The following is a 21897-nucleotide window of genomic DNA, read 5'->3' as shown; positions in this document are numbered from 1 at the left end:
AATTCCTACTTTCCACTGATTCAGACAATTTTGTTATGTTTATCAGTGTATATCCATGCCATGAGTCTGGTTTTCCTCTATGTTTTGATTACCAAGGACCAAACCAAGAGGGAAAAACATGGATGCGGTTATCTGTTCCAATCCCTTTTCTTGATACTGAGCTCTTGTTTGATGTACAGGGAAAGGAGACTTTGGAGGAGTAAAAGCAAATTATTTATGCAAATCAGCAGTATATCCTCGCTCTGTCTTGCTTGAGAACCAAGACTCAGCTCAGCTCTGTAGGAGTCAGTTTAGAGTTCTACTAAATGTTCTGTAGCCTGCCAATTTATAGACTTTTGGAAAAATATGCATGTATGTCACTTCAATGTGTCTATAGATAAATTAGTGTTTTGACTTTTTTCCTTTTTTCCTTGCCCTTTTTTTTTTTTTATCTTTTGAATTTAAGGCATTTATGATGTTAGGACAGTATTTTGAGCTAGGGGTTCTGACCACCTCAACTTTAAAAAGCAATTTTAAGAATTTGTATGCCACAATTTTATCATATTTAAAATAATACTAGCAGATCCCAAGGCTTTTAATGGTTGTGTGTAACTACAACAGTACTTTATTGCAGTGTCATTTCACAAGTACTTTTGTCAACTAAGTTATTACAAATAAAAGAGACATCTGAATTTTATGTGTCCAGACAAGCTGTATCTTGGCCTTGAAATCAGAGAGCAGGGACTACCAAGGTATTGTGTTCTTATACAGAGAAGTGTAACAGCATTAGGATCTGCTTTTTTCTTCTGTGACTTCATTCTCCTTTTAACAATTAGCTTCAAGCAAATACAGTTTTCAGATTTGTTTCGGTCTTAAACTTGGATCAAAAATCAATGCAAGGAGCATGCAGTTGTTTTCCTAATTATTGTCATGTTTGGAATTACTGCAGTATTTTACCACTTTTTTTTTAAATATTAGTGATGGCTTTAACTGCTCGGGGAATTTAAGTACTTTTGACTGTCATTAGCATTTTCTTGTACAGGTTTTCTATCTTTGTGTTCAATCAAACTGAAAGGTGAAGGGAGTTTAGTTACTATATCAAGAATGTTATGCTTAAGTCTATTTTGTCATTTCATCTCTGACAGATTAATAAAATGTTGTTTTTTTCTTTCTCTTTTAACAGGGGCAAATTTGGATCAATGGCTTTAATCTTGGTCGCTACTGGCCAGCCCGTGGTCCTCAGCTGACCCTTTATGTTCCAAGGAATGTACTTGTTGCATCAGAGCCAAACAACATAACGGTGTTGGAGCTGGAGCGTTCTCCTTGCAGCACCCAGGCGTGCGAAATAGAATTTGTAGACAAACCTAATATCAATGCAACCCTACAGAATGAAACTGATAAACCCCCACTCTTTGTGAGAGATCTATGGATGAAGCATCTATAATGATTTGAGTATTTCTTTATCTTCCCCTCTCTGCCCTTTGCTTCCCTTTCACTCAAACCATACTGATTAACACTGAGTCTTTGAAAAAGCAAAGTTGTTTAGGTGAGGCAACTTCTTAAATTCTTCAAAGACTTTTTTAAAATCTCTCATTTAAATATTGAATTTCTTTTTAAAAATAAAAGCTGGAGCTTTGAAATTTGTCTTGGACTGTGACATTGAGCTCAACTGGAAGGTAACGTTTCCATCAGCCTAGTAAAAATGTAGTCCTTGTACTCCGCTTACGCTGCAGTAACCTTCCTATGCTTTTATTTTTTACCATGTTTTGCCACTGGAGAGGAGCCTACAAAAGGGGTGTGCAGCCCCCACTACCTTGCTGGTTTCACTTAAGTGGACTGGTAAGTCAGAGCTGCCAATAGACAATACACTTTCAGCTTCCTTAATCACCTTATTAGAGTATTAAAATAATTTTAGTTTCATTGGGCTTACTGCCAGCATTGAGTGGACCTCATTTTTTTAGGCAAGTGGCTTTGAGGAAATTTTAGTTGATTTCTTACAGGACCAATGAGAAAAACTGTGGAAGAGAGAAATCAAATGTCAGATGTCCAAACAGCAGGAACATGGAGTCTGCATCTGTACCTTCTTAGAAAGGTGATTTACTGCTTCCCTGTTGCTGTCTCTGAAGACTTAAAGTAAATTGATAAGTACAAGGACATGTGAAATTTAGCCTGCTTTGGTGGAACCACAGCCTCTGACTAACTTGCCTACAGAATATGGTTTTAAAATGATGAAATTTTTCTTTATTTTGTCTGGTTTGGGTTGGGTTTTTTTTTGGTTTGTTTGTTTCGTTTTTGGTTTATTTTTCTTCCCAGTTGTCGTGGAGTACCTGCTCTTCATAGGCCAGCACCTTGGAAGCAGAATGCTTGAAATTAAAGAATTTTATTTCTCTTTTAGTCATTAATTCACATCACCTGTTTTGTTCCAGTAAAGTGATGGTCTTTGTAAGTACTCGATATTTGCAGAGATGCACAAACTCCATCAGTACATCTGACTTTCTGCAGACAGAATCTTCTTTTTCATTCTTGTAATTTTGGTGTCAGTCATGCAAGTTCCATGGTGATATTTAAACAACAGAAGATTATCAAATCAAGTATTTTCATAATCTATGATTTTCCCTTTGATTTTTGTCTGACATTATTAAAATTGTTCTTTAAAGATTAAATTTTTCCTCTGTGTGTTTGAGAAAGAAGAAAGGGACAAGAGAATTATGAGCAGTATTAAGGGAGAAATGAGATTGTTACATGTCCGTGGATGAAGAATTATTCTTGTTGATGTCTTGTTTATTTTCTCTGTTATCAAGAACTGTACAAATAAAAACGAAGTATCTGTAATGGGCTGAGCTTGCCACCCTTTTCTGAGATGGCCAGTGCAAAATCCTGGACCAATACTGTCACTGGATAGGAAAGTGTAAAAGAGCACCACCCATTTCATGTCTGCTACATGTTTGATATATTTGATGGTCTATCAAAGGAGACAAATGTAGCTCATCCAAGACAGAGAGGTTTTGTTCTTAAATTCTGACCTCAAATGTCAATTCTAGGGACTGAGGGCTGTGTGTTCAGTATCCAAATGCACTTGATTCTTGGAATGGTCTGCTTTGAACCCAGATTTTTTCTTTCTTGGCACCATCCTTACGGAGAACCTGGAACATTCTCTGCATGCAGTTGTCAAGTATTAATTGCCTCAGAGCTAGGCCTTGAAAGTAAGGGATGAAACAGAATTGGTTTCGAACTAGTTATGGTTTTTGTGGCTTGGAGTATGCAGAATGACAGTACTATTCATGTATTATTTAAGCTCAGTGCTGTAACAGCTGGGAGGATTTTTATTTGTATGACAGTTTGTGCTGTAAGGGCAGTGATACTCCTGGTTCTCACTTTAACTTCAGTTTCAACTTGTACTTGTGAAAACATAATGTGTTTTATGAGACTTCACTTTTCACCATAGCTATGTAATATTACCAGGAGAAAGGCTTTGCATCAAGAATTATAAACATGCATCTGATTAGTTCTAAAAATAACAATGTGAAAATAATGGGTTTGAAGTTTTTCAAGTAGGGCTCTAGATAGCTTCTTTAACACACCTGCCTATTTACTGCTTTCAGTGAAGTGGTGTCCTGTCTACAGAAAAGAGCTGCAAGTGATGGCCCTGATTCCTAATCCTCTTCTACCTACATGGAAACACTGCTGGAGATGATATTTGAGTATGCAGAAGGGAGGTCCTTGTAACAAAGCACCTTCAGAGTACAGCTCTAGCAGGAGGAACCTGTTACCAGTTGCTGCTGCTTTTTTATCCAAGGATGTGTGCTGCAGCTGAGTGTTGTGCCCTGCCTGTGCCCACACTGGGGCACTGTGCCCACACCACACGCCTGGGACTTACCTTAGGTTTCCTAGCCTTGCCATGGAGTCCTACTGAGACCGAGTGTGATACAAAACAGGACACCATGGCATTTGCTCCTTTGCAGCCTCAGGCAAGTCAGTTATTTTAACCTATCCTCAAATGTAGTTCAGCCATGCCCGAGGTGGAAATGTAATCAGAATGAAACCTTCTGACTGAAGGTAAATGAGAAAGAGAAGAGGGGCCATAGGGAGTTACCTGGCTTGCCTTTACCCAGTGGGAAAGACACTGGTGGGTCTAGTTTCAATTTGTTTTTGAAAGGCAAGATGTGAAAGCATTGTCAGACCCCTGGCTAGTATGTGTGGTGTAGCTGTATGAAATATTCCAAGTGCTGGAATTCAGTGGGATGGTCTCTCTGGTGGAGCCTGCTGCCTCCTGAAGGCCTGGAAAGAAGGAATATTCCTAATGCTAAAACTGTGGATCCTTAAATATTTCTTGGTGCATCTCCTTGGAAATTTGCAAGTGCTTTCCTTACATAGGAGCTGAGTAATGAGCACAATGTTCTCTGATTTTGGCAGACAGTGCAAGTATGGTATTTGGTCGGAATTAGTTCATAAAAAAACATAAGTTTTACACTGATCCCCTCTGGAAGGTAGGCAGATGCTTGCAATTCTGTAGGGGGATGTCCTTTGAAATCTACCCATAGAGCCACTGTAGTGGCTTAGCTTAGCACAGATTTATTTTTTTTCATGTCTGGTGTGGGGTTTGTAGACTTAGAGTGTAATCCTGCCTATGCATGAATGAAAGCCTTTAAATGTGATTTTTTGGGTTGAATGAGCAAATAGAAGAAAAAGAACTGGCAGTGTGCTGTATGGTTGAATTCTATTAACTTATGTATGAGACTCTTTCATAATATAACTATCTTCTGTGTGTTAATCAACATTTTCTAGTCCTTGAATGATGGGATTGAGACTTGCTCTTGACTTCCTTTAGACTCTCTGTGCCTTTTCTAATTCTCTGGTGCAGACAGCTTTCCAGTCTCCTACTATCCAATCTCCTTGGGACCTCCACAGTGACTGTTGTTTTCTTTTCCAGTTTTTTGGGTGAAATACTAATTTTTGTTTGCACAGTTTGAATACTTGCAGGAGTGTTTAGAAATAATCCTTCTGCCTGGACTGCAAACACTACCCACCTGACAGATATGTGACAGGTTTTCAGAAATGACAATTACAGAAGAAGGATAATCCTGTGGTTTGCAGTGTGCTCGGAAGGAGGTGTTGCTGTTACTGTACAGGCTGACAAAGTAACAACATTTTAACAGATAATACAGGATGAAGGGTTTGTGAGAGTTGATCTAGCCCTGTGTCTCTCTACCCTAAGGCAACATCACTTGTATCTTAAATATTCTCAGTGTGTTTCTTTTGATGAAGACTCCAGTCTTTCCTGGGCAAGTTATTCTGGTGTTTACTATTGGGGAACTTGTCAACAATAACTGAAGCCATCATTGGTGTATGTAAGCCAGTTATCACTTTCACTGTCCAAAGCCAACACAAAGTGTGTATTTGTGCTCTGAGGCTGTTTTGTGCCCTCTCCGTTATTTTCTTATCTCTTTGAACTGGATTTAGATAAATTTCAAGAGGTGCAAGGTAACACAGAGACAATTTAGCAAATATCTGAAAAGACAACCAGCTCTCAAATGACTTGGTCCAGGTGCTACAGCATCTCTTTTTGATAGAAATTACTGAATTGCAAGAAAGTTGTCTTGCAGGCTGGGACTTAAAGGCACAGCAGTTAACCTCAAAGTCCTGGCTGGGAGATCGTGTGACAGAAGAAGCTGGAAACTGCAGAAGAATGGGGTCTGTTTTAGTAGTTCTTCAATGAGAAGGGAAAAGTAGGGAAAAATAGATTATCCTAGAACTTGGTCCCATGGGCTGAATGGAAAAATGTTGGAAAAGTGCATCACAAGGATCTTTCTTATGTTTTTATGCTTCTTATGCTGAATAAAGTGTGTATGTTTAAAAATTCCATTTCAGAAAATATTCCCTGGTGCTAGTTACTTTATCAAGTGACCTTCCCCAGCTTTGGGGGAAATATTGAAGCTCTGTGTTACCTCAAGACGTTTCACAGAACCAGAGCTTATTTCAGGTAATGCACTCCCCTTTGATTAGGATATATGATGTGGCCAAGGAATTTGGGATATATTTAAGAACTCCTGTTTTGGGCTTTAGCACATACACCTGTCCCTCAGGAGGCGAGTATATACAGAACTTCAAAGCCATGGTCTTAGGAAGGTTCCACATTTAGCTCTGTGGAGTTGGAATGGGAAGCACAGTCTTGTTCCTGAGACTCCCCCGCATACTTTGATAGCAAACTCTGTGCCAGCATCATGGTAAGGTTGCTGTCTTGAACTTTGGTATTGTGCTTATAGCTGCATGATCATAACTTAACCTTTTAAAACCTTTTGGTAGACAAGAGAGGGGAAAAAAACTAATGAAACTAATGAAATTGAGAATTGAATTTGAAACTCCAACTGGAGGTACATCTGTTGAATAACAGTGCAAATTCAGTCGGAAATTGCAGCCAATATCTGTGGTCTGAAAGGCTTTTCCTGTTTAAGTTTTTTTATTCACTGTAAGTATATGCACTGTTTTTATTAAACTTGGTTCTTCTGTATGGCTCATGCTTCTATACTAATATTAACTGAGCATTTTCAGTGTTTGTAAACGTGGGCCAGAGCACAGATCTGCCCAGTGTGTGCAGATGCCTAGCAACTCATCCCTCTAATGCCATAGCTAAGAAATTCTTACCTATTTCCTGTTTCACTCTTCCTGAACTCTTTCTGGCTCTTCCTCTCTCAGTAGGGAAGTCTTATGTGTAGAGAAACTAAAAAAAATTCCTTCAATATGTCTTTGTTTGTCTAAAATGGAGTTGATCTCCAATCCTTCCACCTACCATTGGCAGTCATTGATAGACATCACCTATTTTCAATTCACAAAACAATAGGTTAGATGATGCCTGGTTTACTTTCACTGTGGTTGCTGGTGAGCAAGCACCTTCTTTGGACACATGACCATGCTGTTGTACTTGTCCTGCTCAGTGGGTGAAAGAACATTCAGAGATTCCCAAGATTTCTTCTCTCTGACTTTAAGGATTTGGCACAGCTCACAAGATCTCTTGTCTCAGAGGCTGAGGGCTTTAAAAACACACAGAGCTCAGCTCATATTTTTTGTTGTATTGGTTCTCTTTTTCTCATTTGATAGAACTCTGTTTTATCATATAAGAATAAAGGCACTGAGTTTGCCTAAGGTCCATCTAGCCCAGTATCTTCTTTTGAAGTAGAGCATATCTGATTATCTTCTTTTGAGTTTCAGCGTCTGGAATTTTAAGGTGAAGTCTTTTTTTTGTACAAAGTTGAGCTGGAATTTTAGTGCTTTTAGGTTCCTTTCAGTACAACAGACTCAGCTTTGGATGCTGATTCAGCTACTCTCTTGCCATGACTCAGTTGCAAAAATAACACCCCCAATACTCTGAAGTTCACACTGTGTAAGGCAAACTGGAGTACAGCAATTTAAATAATAATTTGAAAGTATAAGCTCTTTTCAACAGCTTTGGTTGGTGCTCCATAGTGTATTCTGCTTTGGGAGATTGCTCTTTTGTTGTCAGGGTGTAGACCTTTTGATGAAAAATTATGTTTCTGGTTTGGCTTTGAAAGAATGTTCCTGTCCTTTCCTGTGAAGTTCTTTGTTTTTTCCTGTTACCTGTTTTAGTGTGTTCATGCAAATTGGTGAAACCCCCTGCTGATTACAAATGTCAAAACCTCAAGTAAATTGGGCAGGCAAGCTAAAAAGAGATAGGAGTTTAATCTTCAAACCTTTGTGATCAAGGACAATCAGACATTGACTGAGAATTGTTGGGAAGAAATTGCTCAAAACTGAAGACTTGTGTTTAGAATAATGCATTATGAAGTTTTCGTCTTCTGTGGAAGGAGATGAAGCTTTCTGGGCTGTGAGTAAATGAGAGTGCATGATTCTTGATGTCTTGAGACAAAGCAAGGAATGTAACAATGCACAGATTTTTCTTTCTGTAATACTATCTAATTGTAGTATTTTTCATCTGCAAAATGCCTTGTTTTACAAAGGAGGACAGATTTTTTATTTCTGTGTGGCAAATGGAAGACTCAAATTGATCTACATCCCTTGCAAAGCTAAAGGTCAAGTCTCAACAGATTTTGTTTTCTTTCAAGGTGATGTATAGGACAAGGGTACTACAATCTGTTTTGGGTATATTAACTCAGATTGAGAGGTACTGATGGGCTAGATTACTTCTGCCTGGTTAAAGCCTGCACCACCATGATAAGGGAGCCAGTGCAGACAGTGAAGGTCATTTAGTAAAGCAGTGTTAATAAAACACGGATTTTTTTCTAAACATGACCATTATCTGCACAAATACAACTGGTGCCAATTGCATTCTGCCCCTGTGCACCACAGTCTGTCTGTGTGGGACTCTGAATTTGCAGTCACAAAGGAGAAACACACTGATTCAAATGTCACACCTAGCTGCTGAGTCTGTATGAGGTTTCACCTACTGGGTCCTCAGGCGCTGCTCATGCTGGAGTACGCTCACACCTCGTGCCATTCCCTGACCAGGCAGCTGTGGCTTTTGCTGTAAAGGAATTCACAGCTTTTTTTTTTCTCTTAATTTTTTTTTTTTTACTATGTTTCATTTTGCTTTTGCAAAAGCAGTGACTTTGTGGAACCTTGTGGCCTCAGGTCTAGAAAACTTGGCAGACTTTTTTAGGTGTCCTTAAAATTAACATTGATGCTAGCAACCTATTTCCTCTGTTGTTGAGAAGTATCAGCTCTTCCACAGCTATCTCTGTACAATTAACTGACAATTCAAGAGCTTTTTTTACATTTCTCCAGGAACCTGGAATCCTCTGTATACCCACTGAATTATGCTGGTATGACAATTCAAGAATTTGACATGTGCCCTGCTGAAGATTCAGATCACATTCAGTTGTATCATATTATGATTGAAGTCTTCATTGTGAATTCCCTTAGAGAAAATGTGAGCTTTTTTAATTCCCCTCTGTTTCTGGCACTATTAATAGTTGCTCTGCCTCTGTGCAAACCCATTTCTGGAATTAAAAAAAAACCAAAACCAACATGCAAATTAAAATTTGGCAGAACCTTGTGTATCTAGTACTAACCTTGTTTTCTTAGTCTCTGATGCAAATTGTAAATAGTTATCACTTAAGGATTGACCTTTCATAAATGCTAATATGATGTTTGATTGTTTAGATTTTATTCACATAGTCTCATATTGATAGAGTCTATAAAATGCATTAGTCTATTACACTACAGGCAGTAGATTAAAAAAAACAAACCCACAACACAGGAAAAAAAAAAAAACTATTTTTGTCTAGCAATCATCACTGAAATTTTGGTTCTAATGCTAGCTTTTTTCCTAAATTCTGATACATTCCTATGTGTAATAAGCTACTTTATTGAGCAGTGTGGTATATTTATTCTATTTAAACTGTGTAAGTGTGATAAATAATACTAACCCTTGAAATTTTTTACAATTTTTGGTAACAATGAGGACTTCTGAAATTATTTCACCCATCAGAATAAAAATATAATAAGAATTCAGAGCAGAATTAATGAAATACTTTATTGCAGTAATGTTGACAAATAGGCTTGGCATACTCTAAATAGTTTTAATGTGAAGATTAAAAGAAAATGCAGAGGAAATTTTAGGCTAAAAGGTGTTTATTATTAGCCAATGCACCTGCCATTCAAAAATTTGCCCTTTCCATATTTTCATAGAATCACAGAAGTGTTTTGGAAGGGACCTTCAAAGGTCATCCATTCAAACTCCCCTGCAATGAGCGGGACAGCTTCATGAAACTGCCTTGTCAAAAGCAAAACACGCTCTGGTGTCGTGACAAGACAGGCATTCCACGGTGTGACCTCTGCGTGCAGAGAACATGAGCTGAAGTGAGTTAGGGAGTGAATGGATTGACTCCACCTGACTCTGGAGGTGAGGTGGTGGTGTGTGAGGTTCATGCAAAAAGCCAAAGCGGCAGCAGACAGGCACCGACCTCCCTGTTGGAGATTTTAGAGGTTCCCTAATATTTCTAAGGAAAGGAAGCGAGTCTTGACCTGCATTATGCAAGGATGGGCTGGTAAAGCAGAACTGAGGAGAAAACAGCCAGAATCTTTTATTTGTAAACTCTTCAGCCCCTTCTCTGTAGGACTGAGGAGTTTTACCCTCATACTATGAGTTTTGCTGTTCCAGAAAGTGTAAACAAGATTCTTGATAGCAAGGGCAGACTTGTTTCCTGCAGCTTCTCAGTGCTTAGGGCCTGCAAAACACATCATTACTCCCTGCAATCAACCAGAGATACTTTCTTTCCATTCCCAGTGATTATGAATGAGCAAAAAGGCCATCAGGAACAGCAAAATCCATCCTTCTATCCTATGTTCCTTCTATGCACTTTTTGCAGCTTTCCCTCGTGCTTTGATAGTAGAAAAGGCAAGTCACTCAGTCTGCGGTCATGGTCTTGCTTGTGGTCAAATTTCAGTTTACCAGTTATAAGCAAGTACAGAGATGTTTTGTGGTCTTTCCTCTGTTTAAGATGCTTTTGTGTTACTATGAGCCAGTACTGCTCTCTCTGTTTGTGAGTAATTGTGACAGGTTAAATGCTAGGGAGGGCCCCTCTCTTCCATTTTTCTGCCCAAGCCACAATACTTCTATGGAGGTTCTTTAAGGGGTGCAAAAGAGACAAATTTGCTTTTCATGCAGAGATATCCACCCATTGTTCCAATCACTGTCCCAGATACAAAAGTCTCTTCCTGAACTTGGCTGCTTGGACCTTCTTGGAAAATGCTGATTGAATGCCACTAGTCTCCCTTGAGAAGAAGGGTGCATTTAGTAACGTCAGTCTTCATTCAGTCTCTGTTGTTTTATGTGTTCCTAGCATCACCAAGAGTACTTTTTATGAGCGTTTCATATCTGTGAAAAAAGATCAGATTCTTGCAGATGAGATTCTTGATTACTTGGCATTGTTTTTAAATGCAAGCAAGCAAACATCTTGGAATTTGAAAAAAAAAAATCTTAGTGCCTTAATAATTTCATTTTGCAACATTTGAATTCACAAAGAGCTTGCATTATGCAGTGACGGAGCTACTTATACTGGATGTGTTCTGTTACTTGTTTTGAAACGAAATTAAAACCCAGAGAAACTTCAACCCTTCAAGGATGACTTGAAAAATAAAAAAATTTAAAAACAGTACAAAAATTAAAGGAGTGTGATCCATTGATCAATCATGTATTTGGGCTGCATTAACACAGAGGACTTGATTTTGTTGGCCTGGAACAGATAAAGAGCTTCTTTGTTTTTGAGCTTAATTTCTGTGAAAAGTGTCTTTGACTCAGTGACTGTCCCGTAAGATGGGATTTTGTTAGTTTTTGTGATGGATGTTGCTGTTGGATGACTGTGAAAAAGAAAATCATCCTGGGAGCTTCTGACTTGGTGTCTTAGTGGTAGGGCTCCCTGCTTTAGGACTGATTTCTCCATGAGTGCCATTGTCACTTATGTGTAACATTGCTGTGTCACAGTAAGATGACTGCAGATATAACCACCACTCCTCCTTTGAATGGTCTGTCTTATCAGTTATACAAATGCTACAAATCTCACCACTATTATATCATTTCCAGTCTCCTCCTTTCATGACTGGAGTAGCAAAGTTGAGCTTTCAGCAGGCATTGCATTAAGAAGTATTTTAATGATTATTTTGATTGACATTTCTAAATTCCCCTTGATTTCTAGCTGTAAATAAATCAGATTGAGGTGTTGGCATAAGAGGCAGGATGTGATGAAGCTGGTCTCTGGTTGTGTTAAGAGAGAGATGTTGGCTAAAACTGCAAAGTATTAAGAGCTCTTGAAGGCAAATGTGTGATGTAGATCCTGCTGGCGCTTAGAAACATCCTGGTGACAGAGGAGCACTGTGCTGCCTGTGGAATTGCAGTCCCTTCAGAGCAGGTGTGCAGAGCTGGTGCTGGGACAGTGACAAGCAGTTGCAGTCTAGGAAGGAGAACTGCAATTCCTCATTGGCTCTCAGACTGAGAGGAGCAGATTGACTGGGAGGAGGCTGCTGACCATGATGCTGCTTCTGCATGATTAAAAGGGGTAATGCTGTCCTCCAGAGTAAATGTGTAAGGCAGCTTTTTGTTTAGGGAATGACTGTGGTGGCCTAAGCATGCTATGAAAACAAATCAACTTCTTGTTACCTTTTCATCATTATTTGTATTTTATCTAAATAGCTGATTTCCCCCTTCATCTATCTTTTGTGGTTGCTTAGCATAACTGAAGAGAGGATGCAGGGTGGCCTTCTGAGGAACCTTGATGTAAAAATGTGCCTTTAAGAATGAGTCAGCTTTGCTTCACTCAAATGTCTATCCATTCTCTTTCATGGTTCAGTGGGTTTGCCCGTACATTCTTCATTGCTGGAAACTCTTGTTCAGCTAAAATAACACCTTTGTCAAATGACATTTTGAAAATCCCTACTTTATTTTTGCCTGTATTAATACTATTATTCTTTCTCATCAGCAGATTTCAAAGCCCTCTCTCAAAAGAGGAGTGGCATTGTCCACTGCAGCTTGGTGCATGGGGGAGGGGGGTTTGTTCAGGTGACAGAGAAGGAAGCCACCCATGTTCAATGAGCTCCAGCACCAGGGCTGAATTCCTGAACCTATCAATTTAACATGAGCTCCTCTGCACCCAATGCAGCAAAACTGCTCAGAGCACAACTTTCAGCTCAGTTGCTCGTCCAGCAGTTGAGCAGCTGTGAATATTACTGGGAGAACTGAAAGAAGCTATTTGGCACCAAGGAACAAGACAGCATTCACCTGGAAGGAGTTCTGGCTGCACCATCACCCTCTGCACTACAAGAAACGTTCACAGGCCGTGGGGCACAAAGCCAAGAGGTGACATGAGGTGCATTTGAGTTTTGTGTGGGAGAGGGTCTCTACACTGGCTCTGTTTGTGGCATTGCTGCACGGCCTTTGGGTGCACCGTTAATTCCACACATGACCAGATGCAGCATCTTCCCTCACCACAGAGTTTGCCCAGACCTGGACCAGCCTGCAAGCCATTCCCTGATATTTCTCTTTGCCTGGGATGTCTCTTACGTCACAGCTTCAAGAGCCTACAGCTTGCTGGTTCCTTTGTTGACCATAATTTTTGCCAGGCCAGCACAGGCAGCCTTTCCCTTAGTCTGGAAAGCAAGTACCATTCTTGCTGACTAGAGGGATCACAGAGCAGGATGAAGAAAAAAGAAATTGCAGTGGAAGCTGTCTGGCTTCCAGGTTAGTCTGTGCACCAGACAAGTGCATAGCTCAGCAGTTCACAGTGCCTCTGCTATCAGCATCACCATCTGTGAGGATGATGTGCTGTGCCACCTTGGGATATTATTATGGCTTCATTGACATCTGTGAGAATTTGAAGCACCTCAACACTTGAAATTTGTCTTCCTTTTCCTTTTCAAAAAAGGTGATAGATGGCATAACCCACTCTTCCTATCAGTTTTTCTCAAGTGACTTAGCAGTAGCTTCTAAAGTTTTGAGTAGTAAGAATTTATGGTCTTTTTCTTGGAAATAAAGGCTCTTTTTTACTTCAAGTAATGTCTTCCACAGCTATTATTATTATTATCTGTGTTAATGCAGATCCTTCCTTGTCATCCTAGGCAAACTGTAAATGGTAGTACATTCCCAAAATTATAATGGATACGTGTGTGTGAGATTTAAGTGTACTGCATTTTATTTTCAGTCTTGTATCATGAGATAGGTCACAGGGAGATGAGCTTCCACTTATGTCTCTTATTTAGAGTGATGAGTACAATGGCACTACAATATTTCTACATTTCTTCTTCAGCCCTTTCCTGATGCATTTTAATGCCTTGTTTGCTCTTTGCAGCCTTGGCTGAATGCTGAGCAGGCACTTTATTATTAACAGTGTAAGAAAATAATTCATCTGGTTTATAATAAGTAATCTGAATTGTTGTTGTCCAGCAAAAAGACACATCAGAAATATCTTCTAATACGTAGTTTTCAACTCTTAATTTGTCTGCCACAACATTACTGATTTTGTGCCTCTTCTAAAATCATTTTTGTGCCAAAATCTAAAAACTGGTGTGTAAGCTTCCTTCCTGATACAGATCTCTGATTAATTAATATCCTGTGAGCGGCTGCTGGGGTATCACACGGTTTGCATTTTGCTGTTATCAAATGCAAGTAATTTATGTGTGGTTTCTAAGTTATGACAGACCCTTTCTACACAATCTCTGTTTTTACTTTCTTTTGTTTTGCCAGATGCATCTCCAATGAATGAAAATTGAGTCTTGGGGTTAAGTACTTTTGGAAGAAAGAACATTAATTTTAAAATACATACTTTTAACCAAGATGCTTCAAATTTATTTACACTTGCTGGAAAATAAGTTTTTTTAAACACTTTTATTCAAAAATATTCAGAACATTTTCTGTGTTAATTAAAATACAGAATTGCTAGCCTGAATTACAGTGATAAAGTAATTCAAAATGCCTATATATACACCTACATATAGGCATATATGTCAACCTGAGAGAAAACGCACCTACAATGAAAAGTAATGGCTTTGCTTTGTGTCTTTGTGCACACAGAGAATATATTTTGTCCTCTTTCTTAATGACAGGGGCTGTATCATCCTGCCTGAAATGAAACATTTAAAAGTAGCAGGTACTGCAAATAGCTACCTAAGAGTCACAAGTGAATAAGTCCTACACAGATCAGCTGAAGAATAAAAAAGTATGGTTACAATCATCCTTCTTGAATACATTAATATGTTTTCCAAATGTATGTGCTGAAGACAACGTGCTGTCTCACCTCTGCCCCTCCGTGCAGGCCAGTGTCTTGATGCTGGTGAAAAAGAAGCCACGCAGTGCAGTGCTTTGCACAGAGCTGAGCAGTGATTTGTAATCACAGCAGAGAAACCTTGCATGTCTATCTCCCATGTTCCACATTTGGGACACCTTCTGTCATAATACTCAGAAAATCTAGAGGCACAAATAAAGCTGAAGTAAGTAATTATCTGGCACTACCTTATTGTTAAATGTGTCTGCATTTGCTTAGCTTTTGAAAGTTCCTGCTTTTCAAAGTTCCTGCTGTTGTCAGTTTGCTTGCTGCTGAGTTCAGTGGCTGGTCTGAAATGTATTACAGAGCATCTTGGTCCCCCGTAGACTGTGTGTGGAATGAACTGGTAGATTCTGTGTGGTAAGTGATGTGAACTCCACACCACTTGCAGAAATACCCAGGTAACTGCCAGTTCTTAAAGAGCATCTTCAAGTACTTCTTAAACTTCTCCCCCATGAAGAAGTAGATGACTGGATTGAGGCAACAGTGAAAAAGGCCAAGGATTTCCGTTACCTGGAAAGCGTAGTCCAGACTCCTGCTCACTTGACAGTCTTTAATTACTCCCAAAAATTCCAGCAGTTGTAAGAAAATAACAATGTTGTAGGGAGTCCAAAAAAAGAAAAACACAATCATGACAACAAAAATCATCTTCACAGCCTTATTCTTTTTGTCATTTCTACAGTGAATTAATGTTTTAATGATCATGGAGTAGCAAAATGTCATAATTATAAAAGGGATTAGGAGCCCTAAAATGTTCACTTCCAAAGTGGAAAAAAGCTTCCATGTTGTGAAATTGCCTGGAAATCTTGGCTTGCAGGTAGTATAATTATGTTCATTAAAAGACTCTCTAAATACAAGCTCGGGGACTGAGGCTGAAAGAGCTACTAGCCAAACAACAAGGCTAGTAATCAAGCCATGGAAGGCAGTCCTTGCTTTCAAGGAAAACACTGCACGAACAATTGCCAGGTATCTGTCTATGCTCATAAGCATAATAAAAAATATCCCACTGTAAAACCCAACCAGGTAGATCCATGAAATGATTTTACACCAGGGAGTTCCAAAAACCCATTGGTCTACTGTGAAATAAGACCAGAAAGGCAAGGATAAAACAAAGAGCAAATCTGAGATGGCGAGGTTTAGCAGGTACACATCCGTCATGCTCTTCAGCCTCTTGTATTTGAAGAGGACCACGATGACCAGAATGTTTCCAATGAGCCCGACCAGGAATACCAGGGAATACAGAACAGGTAGGAAGGAGGCTGCAAACCTCCTGACACCTTCTTTACTGCATGGTTTTGGAGCATCGTAATAAGTATCGTAATAGTCATAAAAGGTTGAGAGTTCAGCTTCAAGAGACTCTGTACTTGAAGAAATCATGTTTTTTTCCCCCAGTTCTGAGAAGGGAAGAATATAAAAATGTCAGTGACTTTCAAGACCATGTGGTTAGTCCACAAACCTGAATCATGAGTGACTGACTGGCAGCTCGGTACAGGACTCGCTGCAGGTTCTCAGACATTGTGTGAGCATTATGGGATAGATGCGTGTGCACGTTTGAACAAGGTACTGTTCTTAGCATGCATGTGCTTAGTCCTTGCAGCACTGTGCAACTTGTATGTCAAGCACAAAGGGATGTTCCAATGGACGACAGGAGAGCAAATGGGAATGAAAGATGTGGGGCACAGGTGTCAAATCAGAGAGGGTTAAGTTCCATGTAGAGCAACATAAAAAGCAAATTCATTGTTCATAGCAATTCAGAATTTCCCTCACCAACCTTTCCCATCAGGCATATGTCCCCTATAGTGATTAACATGCATCTGACTTTTTAAATGAAATTACATTTACTGAAAGCTGTCACGAGTTTCAATAAGTGCTTATTTTCAGTGGCTAAATGAGTAACAGGAATTTGGCGTCTTCGTATGTATGTTCTTGTCTAATAGGCAGATACAGAGTTTTAAGTGATGTAAGTTGGACACAGGGCAAATTATTGCTGACTTATAAGTCTGTGTGTTATTCACATCACAGCATCATTATTTTAACCTAACATACCAGAAATTCAAGTCTGAGTTCTGTTCTTACTTGTGTGTTATTCACATCGTAAGCGACATTTTTCTAGCCTGACATATCAGAAATCTAAACCTGAGCTATGTTCTTCCCCTTTGTCTTCATTTATGAATGGAAAGCAGAAGAGAAGTGAGTTTCTTTGCTTTACTTATCTTTGCCCTGTGTGCTGCTGCTACATGCCAGAAAACATTGACTATCATTAATCTGAGACCTACTGTGTCTAGTCCTAAGCATGACACCTTTTCCAGCCTACAGTTCTGTTCCATTCTACACAGAGAGGAATTTAATCTGATTTACAAGTCACAAGGACAGAACTGTTTGACACCAATGGTGTAGAAATGACAGCTTTGTAGCAACTGCACCCAGACATAACTGAACCTAATCCAGGTTCAGCGTAATATATTTGAATACTTAAAAACATATGCTCACAGAATACACCCACTTCTGATGATGCAAGAATTCTTAAAACTGCCTAAAAATAATTACCTGAGCAGCTATAAAGGGTAAATTAAAAAGCATTACATTCACACATATAATGAGTGTACATGATACACAAATGTTTGAGCAATTGCATTTTATGAATTTTACCTTTTCTCCTCCTTTTTTCTTAGATGATATGAAGAAGCTTCTTTGCTCTAAGGGTGCAGAATCACTTGCTTCTCTTCAGGTAGCTCTGCCAAGGAGGTGCTACCCACACAGCAATATCCAGCAGCTGTAAAAAGCAGATGTCACTAGGTAACTGTGTCGCTTAGCGGAAGCTTCGACTTCCTTAGATTGTACCACAAGTACTTCTCTACTCAGTGCTCATCAGAGACAGTCCCTTTAATTCAGAAATAGAATTAAACACATCTTATAATGTTAAAAAACCCCCACACTTTCCACTGAGTTAAAGCAGTTTAATCTCATCCAACAATCATTAAAACTGATGTCACTAAGCATGGATGTCACTCAGCTCTCATTCAACTGAAACCTTGTTCTTTTCTTAATCTCAGAAAAAAAAATCAAAGAATCATCTGTAATGAGCAGAGATGAGGCAGGAACTTGGGTGTGTGGGAAGTGTGTTTTTAGTCCTTCTCTGACAGATAACTAATTTTGCAAGTTTCATTATGTAATTGTAGAAGAAAAAAGCTGTATAGATTTAGTGCAGGGAAGGCTCCTTTCAATCACTGTTGTTTGATTTTCCTAACTCCTACTTATCTTACTAAAAAAGAAATGAAGGCATGTTAATTCACACTACTTTTTTGCTTGATGTTTTCTGTTGCAGGTTTTATGTACAGCAAATGTACCTCCTACCACTGACCAGCACAAAATGTAACAGTAGTCAAAACATTGAATAAGAAGTAGAATGTACACACACGTGCGTGGTCTAAGGGCAGAGCATGCAAAGTGCTGAGGTTTACAGTGGCTGTCACAGCAGGAAGCTCAGCAGCTTCTATGAATTTCTCTTGAGAGTGAGATAGGACTTGTATGTCTTTTGGGGGATCCTGAGAAGGGAGAAGAGAGCACAGAGGACATATGGTAGTCAAGCAGGATGGTTGTGAGTCCTGCCAACAGAACAGCTGTGCTGGCAGCTGGCAGGTGCTGGTCTCCTCTGTTTTTCAGAAAAGGCAAACCAAGCAGAAGTACACGCCATTTCTCAACAGGGGAGCCTGCTTTCTTGTGATCAGCAGAAACTGAAAAGACACAATGAGATGCAGAAACAAGAAATCTACAGAAGTGGTAGTGAGAGTAGGAAGAATCAGACATCTCTGTCCACAAGAGATTATATGATTTCTTGTTCACTCTCTGGTGTTATTCCAGACACTGGTATAGTTTATGTTCAGTTATGCTATTTGCTGCTATCTCATATGCCTCTGACACTGTTAGACTGCCCAATAACTTAGGTTTGGTTGAAAAGCTTGATGTGAAGACAGCATGAAATGCAGGGTCTACTGGTTTCAGGTTTTGCCGGAATAAAGCAATTGTATGGGAAGGACCGGGTCAGTAATCTTTCACAAGTTGTGTCTGTAGAGATTTTTAAATCGGTCTCTGGGAGATGTTCCTCCAGTACAGGTTGTTGTTTCACAGATCATGTACATTTTCTCTTCAGCTTACTAGTAGTCCTTAAAGGATGTGGATATCAGATAAGCAGACAACATTGTCGTACCCGTTTCATCAGCCCTGCTTACAGAAACCAGAAGCTGTTCCTCTTCTAGTTCTTTTGTCTCTGTAAGGGCCTCATTAATCTCTTCTTTGACATGTTACACTAGGGCCACACATTGGCTCTTCAGCCACAATAAGTATGACAGAAAATCTTTCTTTGAGTACATGCTTTTGAGGAAAAAACACCTCTTGCTTTTTACAATGCTCTCTTAGGCACTGATATTTCTTAGATCTGGCTGTACATTTTTTCTCCTCAATAAACCACCATGCATCTGCATTCTTATCTTGTCCCACTCATTATTTTCAGCTCTATCAAGCTAGGTATCTTCTTTGAATTTCATCAGTGGCGATTTTTCTTGATTTCCAGATGAAGAGGTGAATAGAACTGAATCCAGATCTTAAATGTCTTCAACCCTGTAAGAATCCTGTTCCGTTAAGGAATGATTTCCCATCAGCAGCAACATTTTGCAAGATGTGCTGACCATCATCAGCAGCCTTTTGAGACCTGTCCTTAGCACACAGGCCACACTTCAGGTATGTTTCTTATCTTTCCGGCGTACTGTCAGCAGAGAAAAAGTCTGCAGCCACGAGAATTCCAGTTTGGAATGATCCATATGGCAGTAGCCTGAAGGAAGCACCTACCTGGCACAGTGCCTTTTGCCCTGTCCTTCTTTGGAAGGCTTCCAAGTATCAAATACAGCTGCCATTATACCAACTCACTTCATGGTAAATTGCCACATGGGAAGGGCTGTCTTTTTAAGGGGACTGAGGAAGAGTGTTTCTGCAGAAAGAGGAATGCTCAGCCACAAAAAAGAGAAGAATGGTTGCAGCTACAGATGCCGAAAACTTATGATGTGTGAACTCCAGAAAATGAAGATTAAAAAATATATCTGCCAGTTGGTGAAAATCAAGAGGATGTGAATGAATCCTAAAATACCTTCTAATGGCATACCAGTGAACAGAGTCCTGGGAGAGCCTGCAAGGAAAACTGGAGAGAAAACAGGAAAGAACAAAGAAATCTCTAAGCAAATGAGACTATGCAGAAAATAGAGGAAAGGTGTTGTGAGTGCAGGTCCTGCAATTACCTGGAGAGAGAGTGGAAGGGCCTGAGTATAACTGTAGTCTCCAGTAGGGGAGCTCTGAGGTCCTCTTGTAACACATGGCAGCCTGTCTTTTTCAGACAGAAAAAGCTTCTTGGAGAACAGAGACTAAGGAAAGGAGAATGGCAGGAGATGGCAAGATTATGGGGAAAGGGGGGAGCATTCTCAGTGATGTTGCTGTAGAACTAAAGGTTTTGCAGGAGAAGAGGTCATTTTACCTCTTTACAAAATGGTATCAGGATATGTGGCACTTACCAAATAAATCACGAGTGCACAGGAGTGGACCAAACCTGATTGTCCTGACTGGAAGGAGATTAGCATTTTATATGGGATAGTGAGGGGGGTGGGGGGGGGGGGCCCACATTTGATGCAATAGGAAGGAACTTAATAAAAGTGAAATGTGGAATAACCCATACCATAAAAAAATTTGCTTCTCACCAAAAGATTATTTCAGATTATTCTATCTTTTATGGAAAGTCTTATCATCAATTCACCATTTTACAGGAGACACAGGAGTCTTGCCCAAGGAAGGACTGGAGATAGACATTTACTTAACCCACTAACTAGGCTGTGAGATACTTACCACTGATATGCCAGGGCACCACCCATTCTGTCTGGCCAGGGACAGATGATTCAGACAACTCCTCATTTGAAAGAGGCTGGCCCATGAGAGAAGCAGACAACAGTAAATAAAAAGGGACAACTATTGCAAGAATTAGCATTTTGATTGATTATGTGGATTGGTGCAGGATTCAGGCTGCCAAAGTCACAGATGGACAAACATTTACCTTTGTCATCAAACTGTCCTCTCCATCAGGTGGCCAGCTCCTTCATGCATCGTCTGGCCTTGTGGAGTTCTTCTTTTGCAATTCAGGTGAATTGGGATCACAGTTTGCGCTCCTGTAGCTCCCACCCTTCCTTGTTAGCAAAGTGTTTGTGGTACCAGTTCATTGTACAGTTGCTTTCTTTGTAATTTTTTGTGTATTCCAAATTTGCATCAAAACTGAGAGCAATCTGAGAGAGAACTTAAAAAAGGAAGTGAATAATTTCCTAGTTTTAGAGACAACCATTGTTGTTGTTTCTCAGGTGATTCACAATTTATTTCAATCATTTTGAATGCATGAATTCCCCTGGGCTAAGATAGATGTTTGTGCTGACAAGGAAATTGTTTAAGCCAAAAACATCTTTTCCTTGTTCAATGCTAAGCTCCAATTCCTCTCACCATTTTTTTTCTTTCAGTAGACGAGCCCTGTGCATTCTACTGTTTGTATCCACTGGTGATTGTGAATGGTGTCAGTCATCCTCTTCCTCTGCTTAATTCGCTTTCTTTCTACATGCTGTGCTTGCAAAGCTGCTAGAGACAGAACTCCTCATTTAAAAAAAAGAACTGAAACTTCTCACCTCAAACATGACAGAAATAGTCATTTTGTATGCTGAATTTTACTTAAAATAAAAATCTCTGGTGCAAGAAACCATGAGTTTTATTATTGTTAAATGTGAAATGGCACAGCAGGGAGCTTTCTTTGTCATGTTCAGTGATCTTTTAAATGTTACTAAGCTGTTTCTACAGATAGTTATGAAATTTGGGCTGTTTCTACTCTGAGGAGCAGTTGGTACCTAAGATTTAAGTTTTTTAAATTTTTTTTCCTAAATGTCCCAGCCATCTCCTAATCATTACTATGAGGTCCTCTTAAAGGCTGGTCTTTCTGAAGGAAAAAAAAATAAGGCAAAGCAGGGGTGAATAGCAGAATTGTTCTCAGACCATTTTGTTGTTTATTGTGATGAGTTTAGATACAGAGGAAGGATGACAACGTGGCGTAAAGGCTTTG

At 39.5% G+C, this 21897-nt stretch overlaps 2 protein-coding genes and 1 long non-coding RNA gene across 4 annotated transcripts in view; 2 read left to right on the top strand and 1 right to left on the bottom strand.

The window, feature by feature from the left end:
• Positions 1 to 2642, top strand: part of GLB1 (galactosidase beta 1) — a 41124-nt gene extending 38482 nt beyond the window's left edge. Inside the window, exon 16 of the mRNA XM_005519021.3 lies at positions 1163 to 2642. Within this exon, the coding sequence (XP_005519078.1) occupies positions 1163 to 1423 (261 nt within the window). The 3' untranslated portion in view covers positions 1424 to 2642. The remainder of the gene's footprint in view (positions 1 to 1162) is intronic.
• Positions 2643 to 7679: 5037 nt separating this feature from the next.
• Positions 7680 to 21897, top strand: part of LOC148185194 (uncharacterized) — a 35702-nt gene continuing 21484 nt past the window's right edge. The window contains exon 1 of the long non-coding RNA XR_015774327.1: positions 7680 to 7819. This is a non-coding gene — a long non-coding RNA (uncharacterized LOC148185194). The remainder of the gene's footprint in view (positions 7820 to 21897) is intronic.
• Positions 13878 to 20999, bottom strand: LOC102105048 (C-C chemokine receptor type 4). Of its 2 annotated transcripts, XM_005519022.3 has the most exons (4): positions 20857 to 20999; positions 20652 to 20727; positions 17415 to 17538; positions 13878 to 16159 (listed from the first exon to the last, which is right to left on the bottom strand). In XM_005519022.3, the coding sequence occupies exon 4, from the start codon at positions 16140 to 16142 to the stop codon at positions 15066 to 15068; it is 1077 nt and encodes a 358-aa protein (XP_005519079.1). In that variant the 5' UTR covers positions 16143 to 16159; positions 17415 to 17538; positions 20652 to 20727; positions 20857 to 20999; the 3' UTR covers positions 13878 to 15065. The 2 variants fall into 2 exon arrangements, with proteins under 2 accessions (XP_005519079.1, XP_087910876.1); XM_088054750.1 differs by lacking the exons at positions 20652 to 20727; positions 20857 to 20999 and having other exon boundaries at positions 17415 to 17565.

This window comes from Pseudopodoces humilis, chromosome 1 (assembly GCF_049639895.1).
Source record: "Pseudopodoces humilis isolate 2021_Gansu_Grassland_sample_001 chromosome 1, ASM4963989v1, whole genome shotgun sequence".
NCBI classification, from domain to species: domain Eukaryota; kingdom Metazoa; phylum Chordata; class Aves; order Passeriformes; family Paridae; genus Pseudopodoces; species Pseudopodoces humilis.
This window is presented reverse-complemented; position numbering and strand designations above follow the sequence as displayed.

Coding starts and splice junctions, on each gene's coding strand:
- LOC102105048 (XM_005519022.3), bottom strand. CDS start 16,142: ATGATTTCTTCAAGTACAGAGTCTCTTGAAGCTGAACTCTCAACCTTT.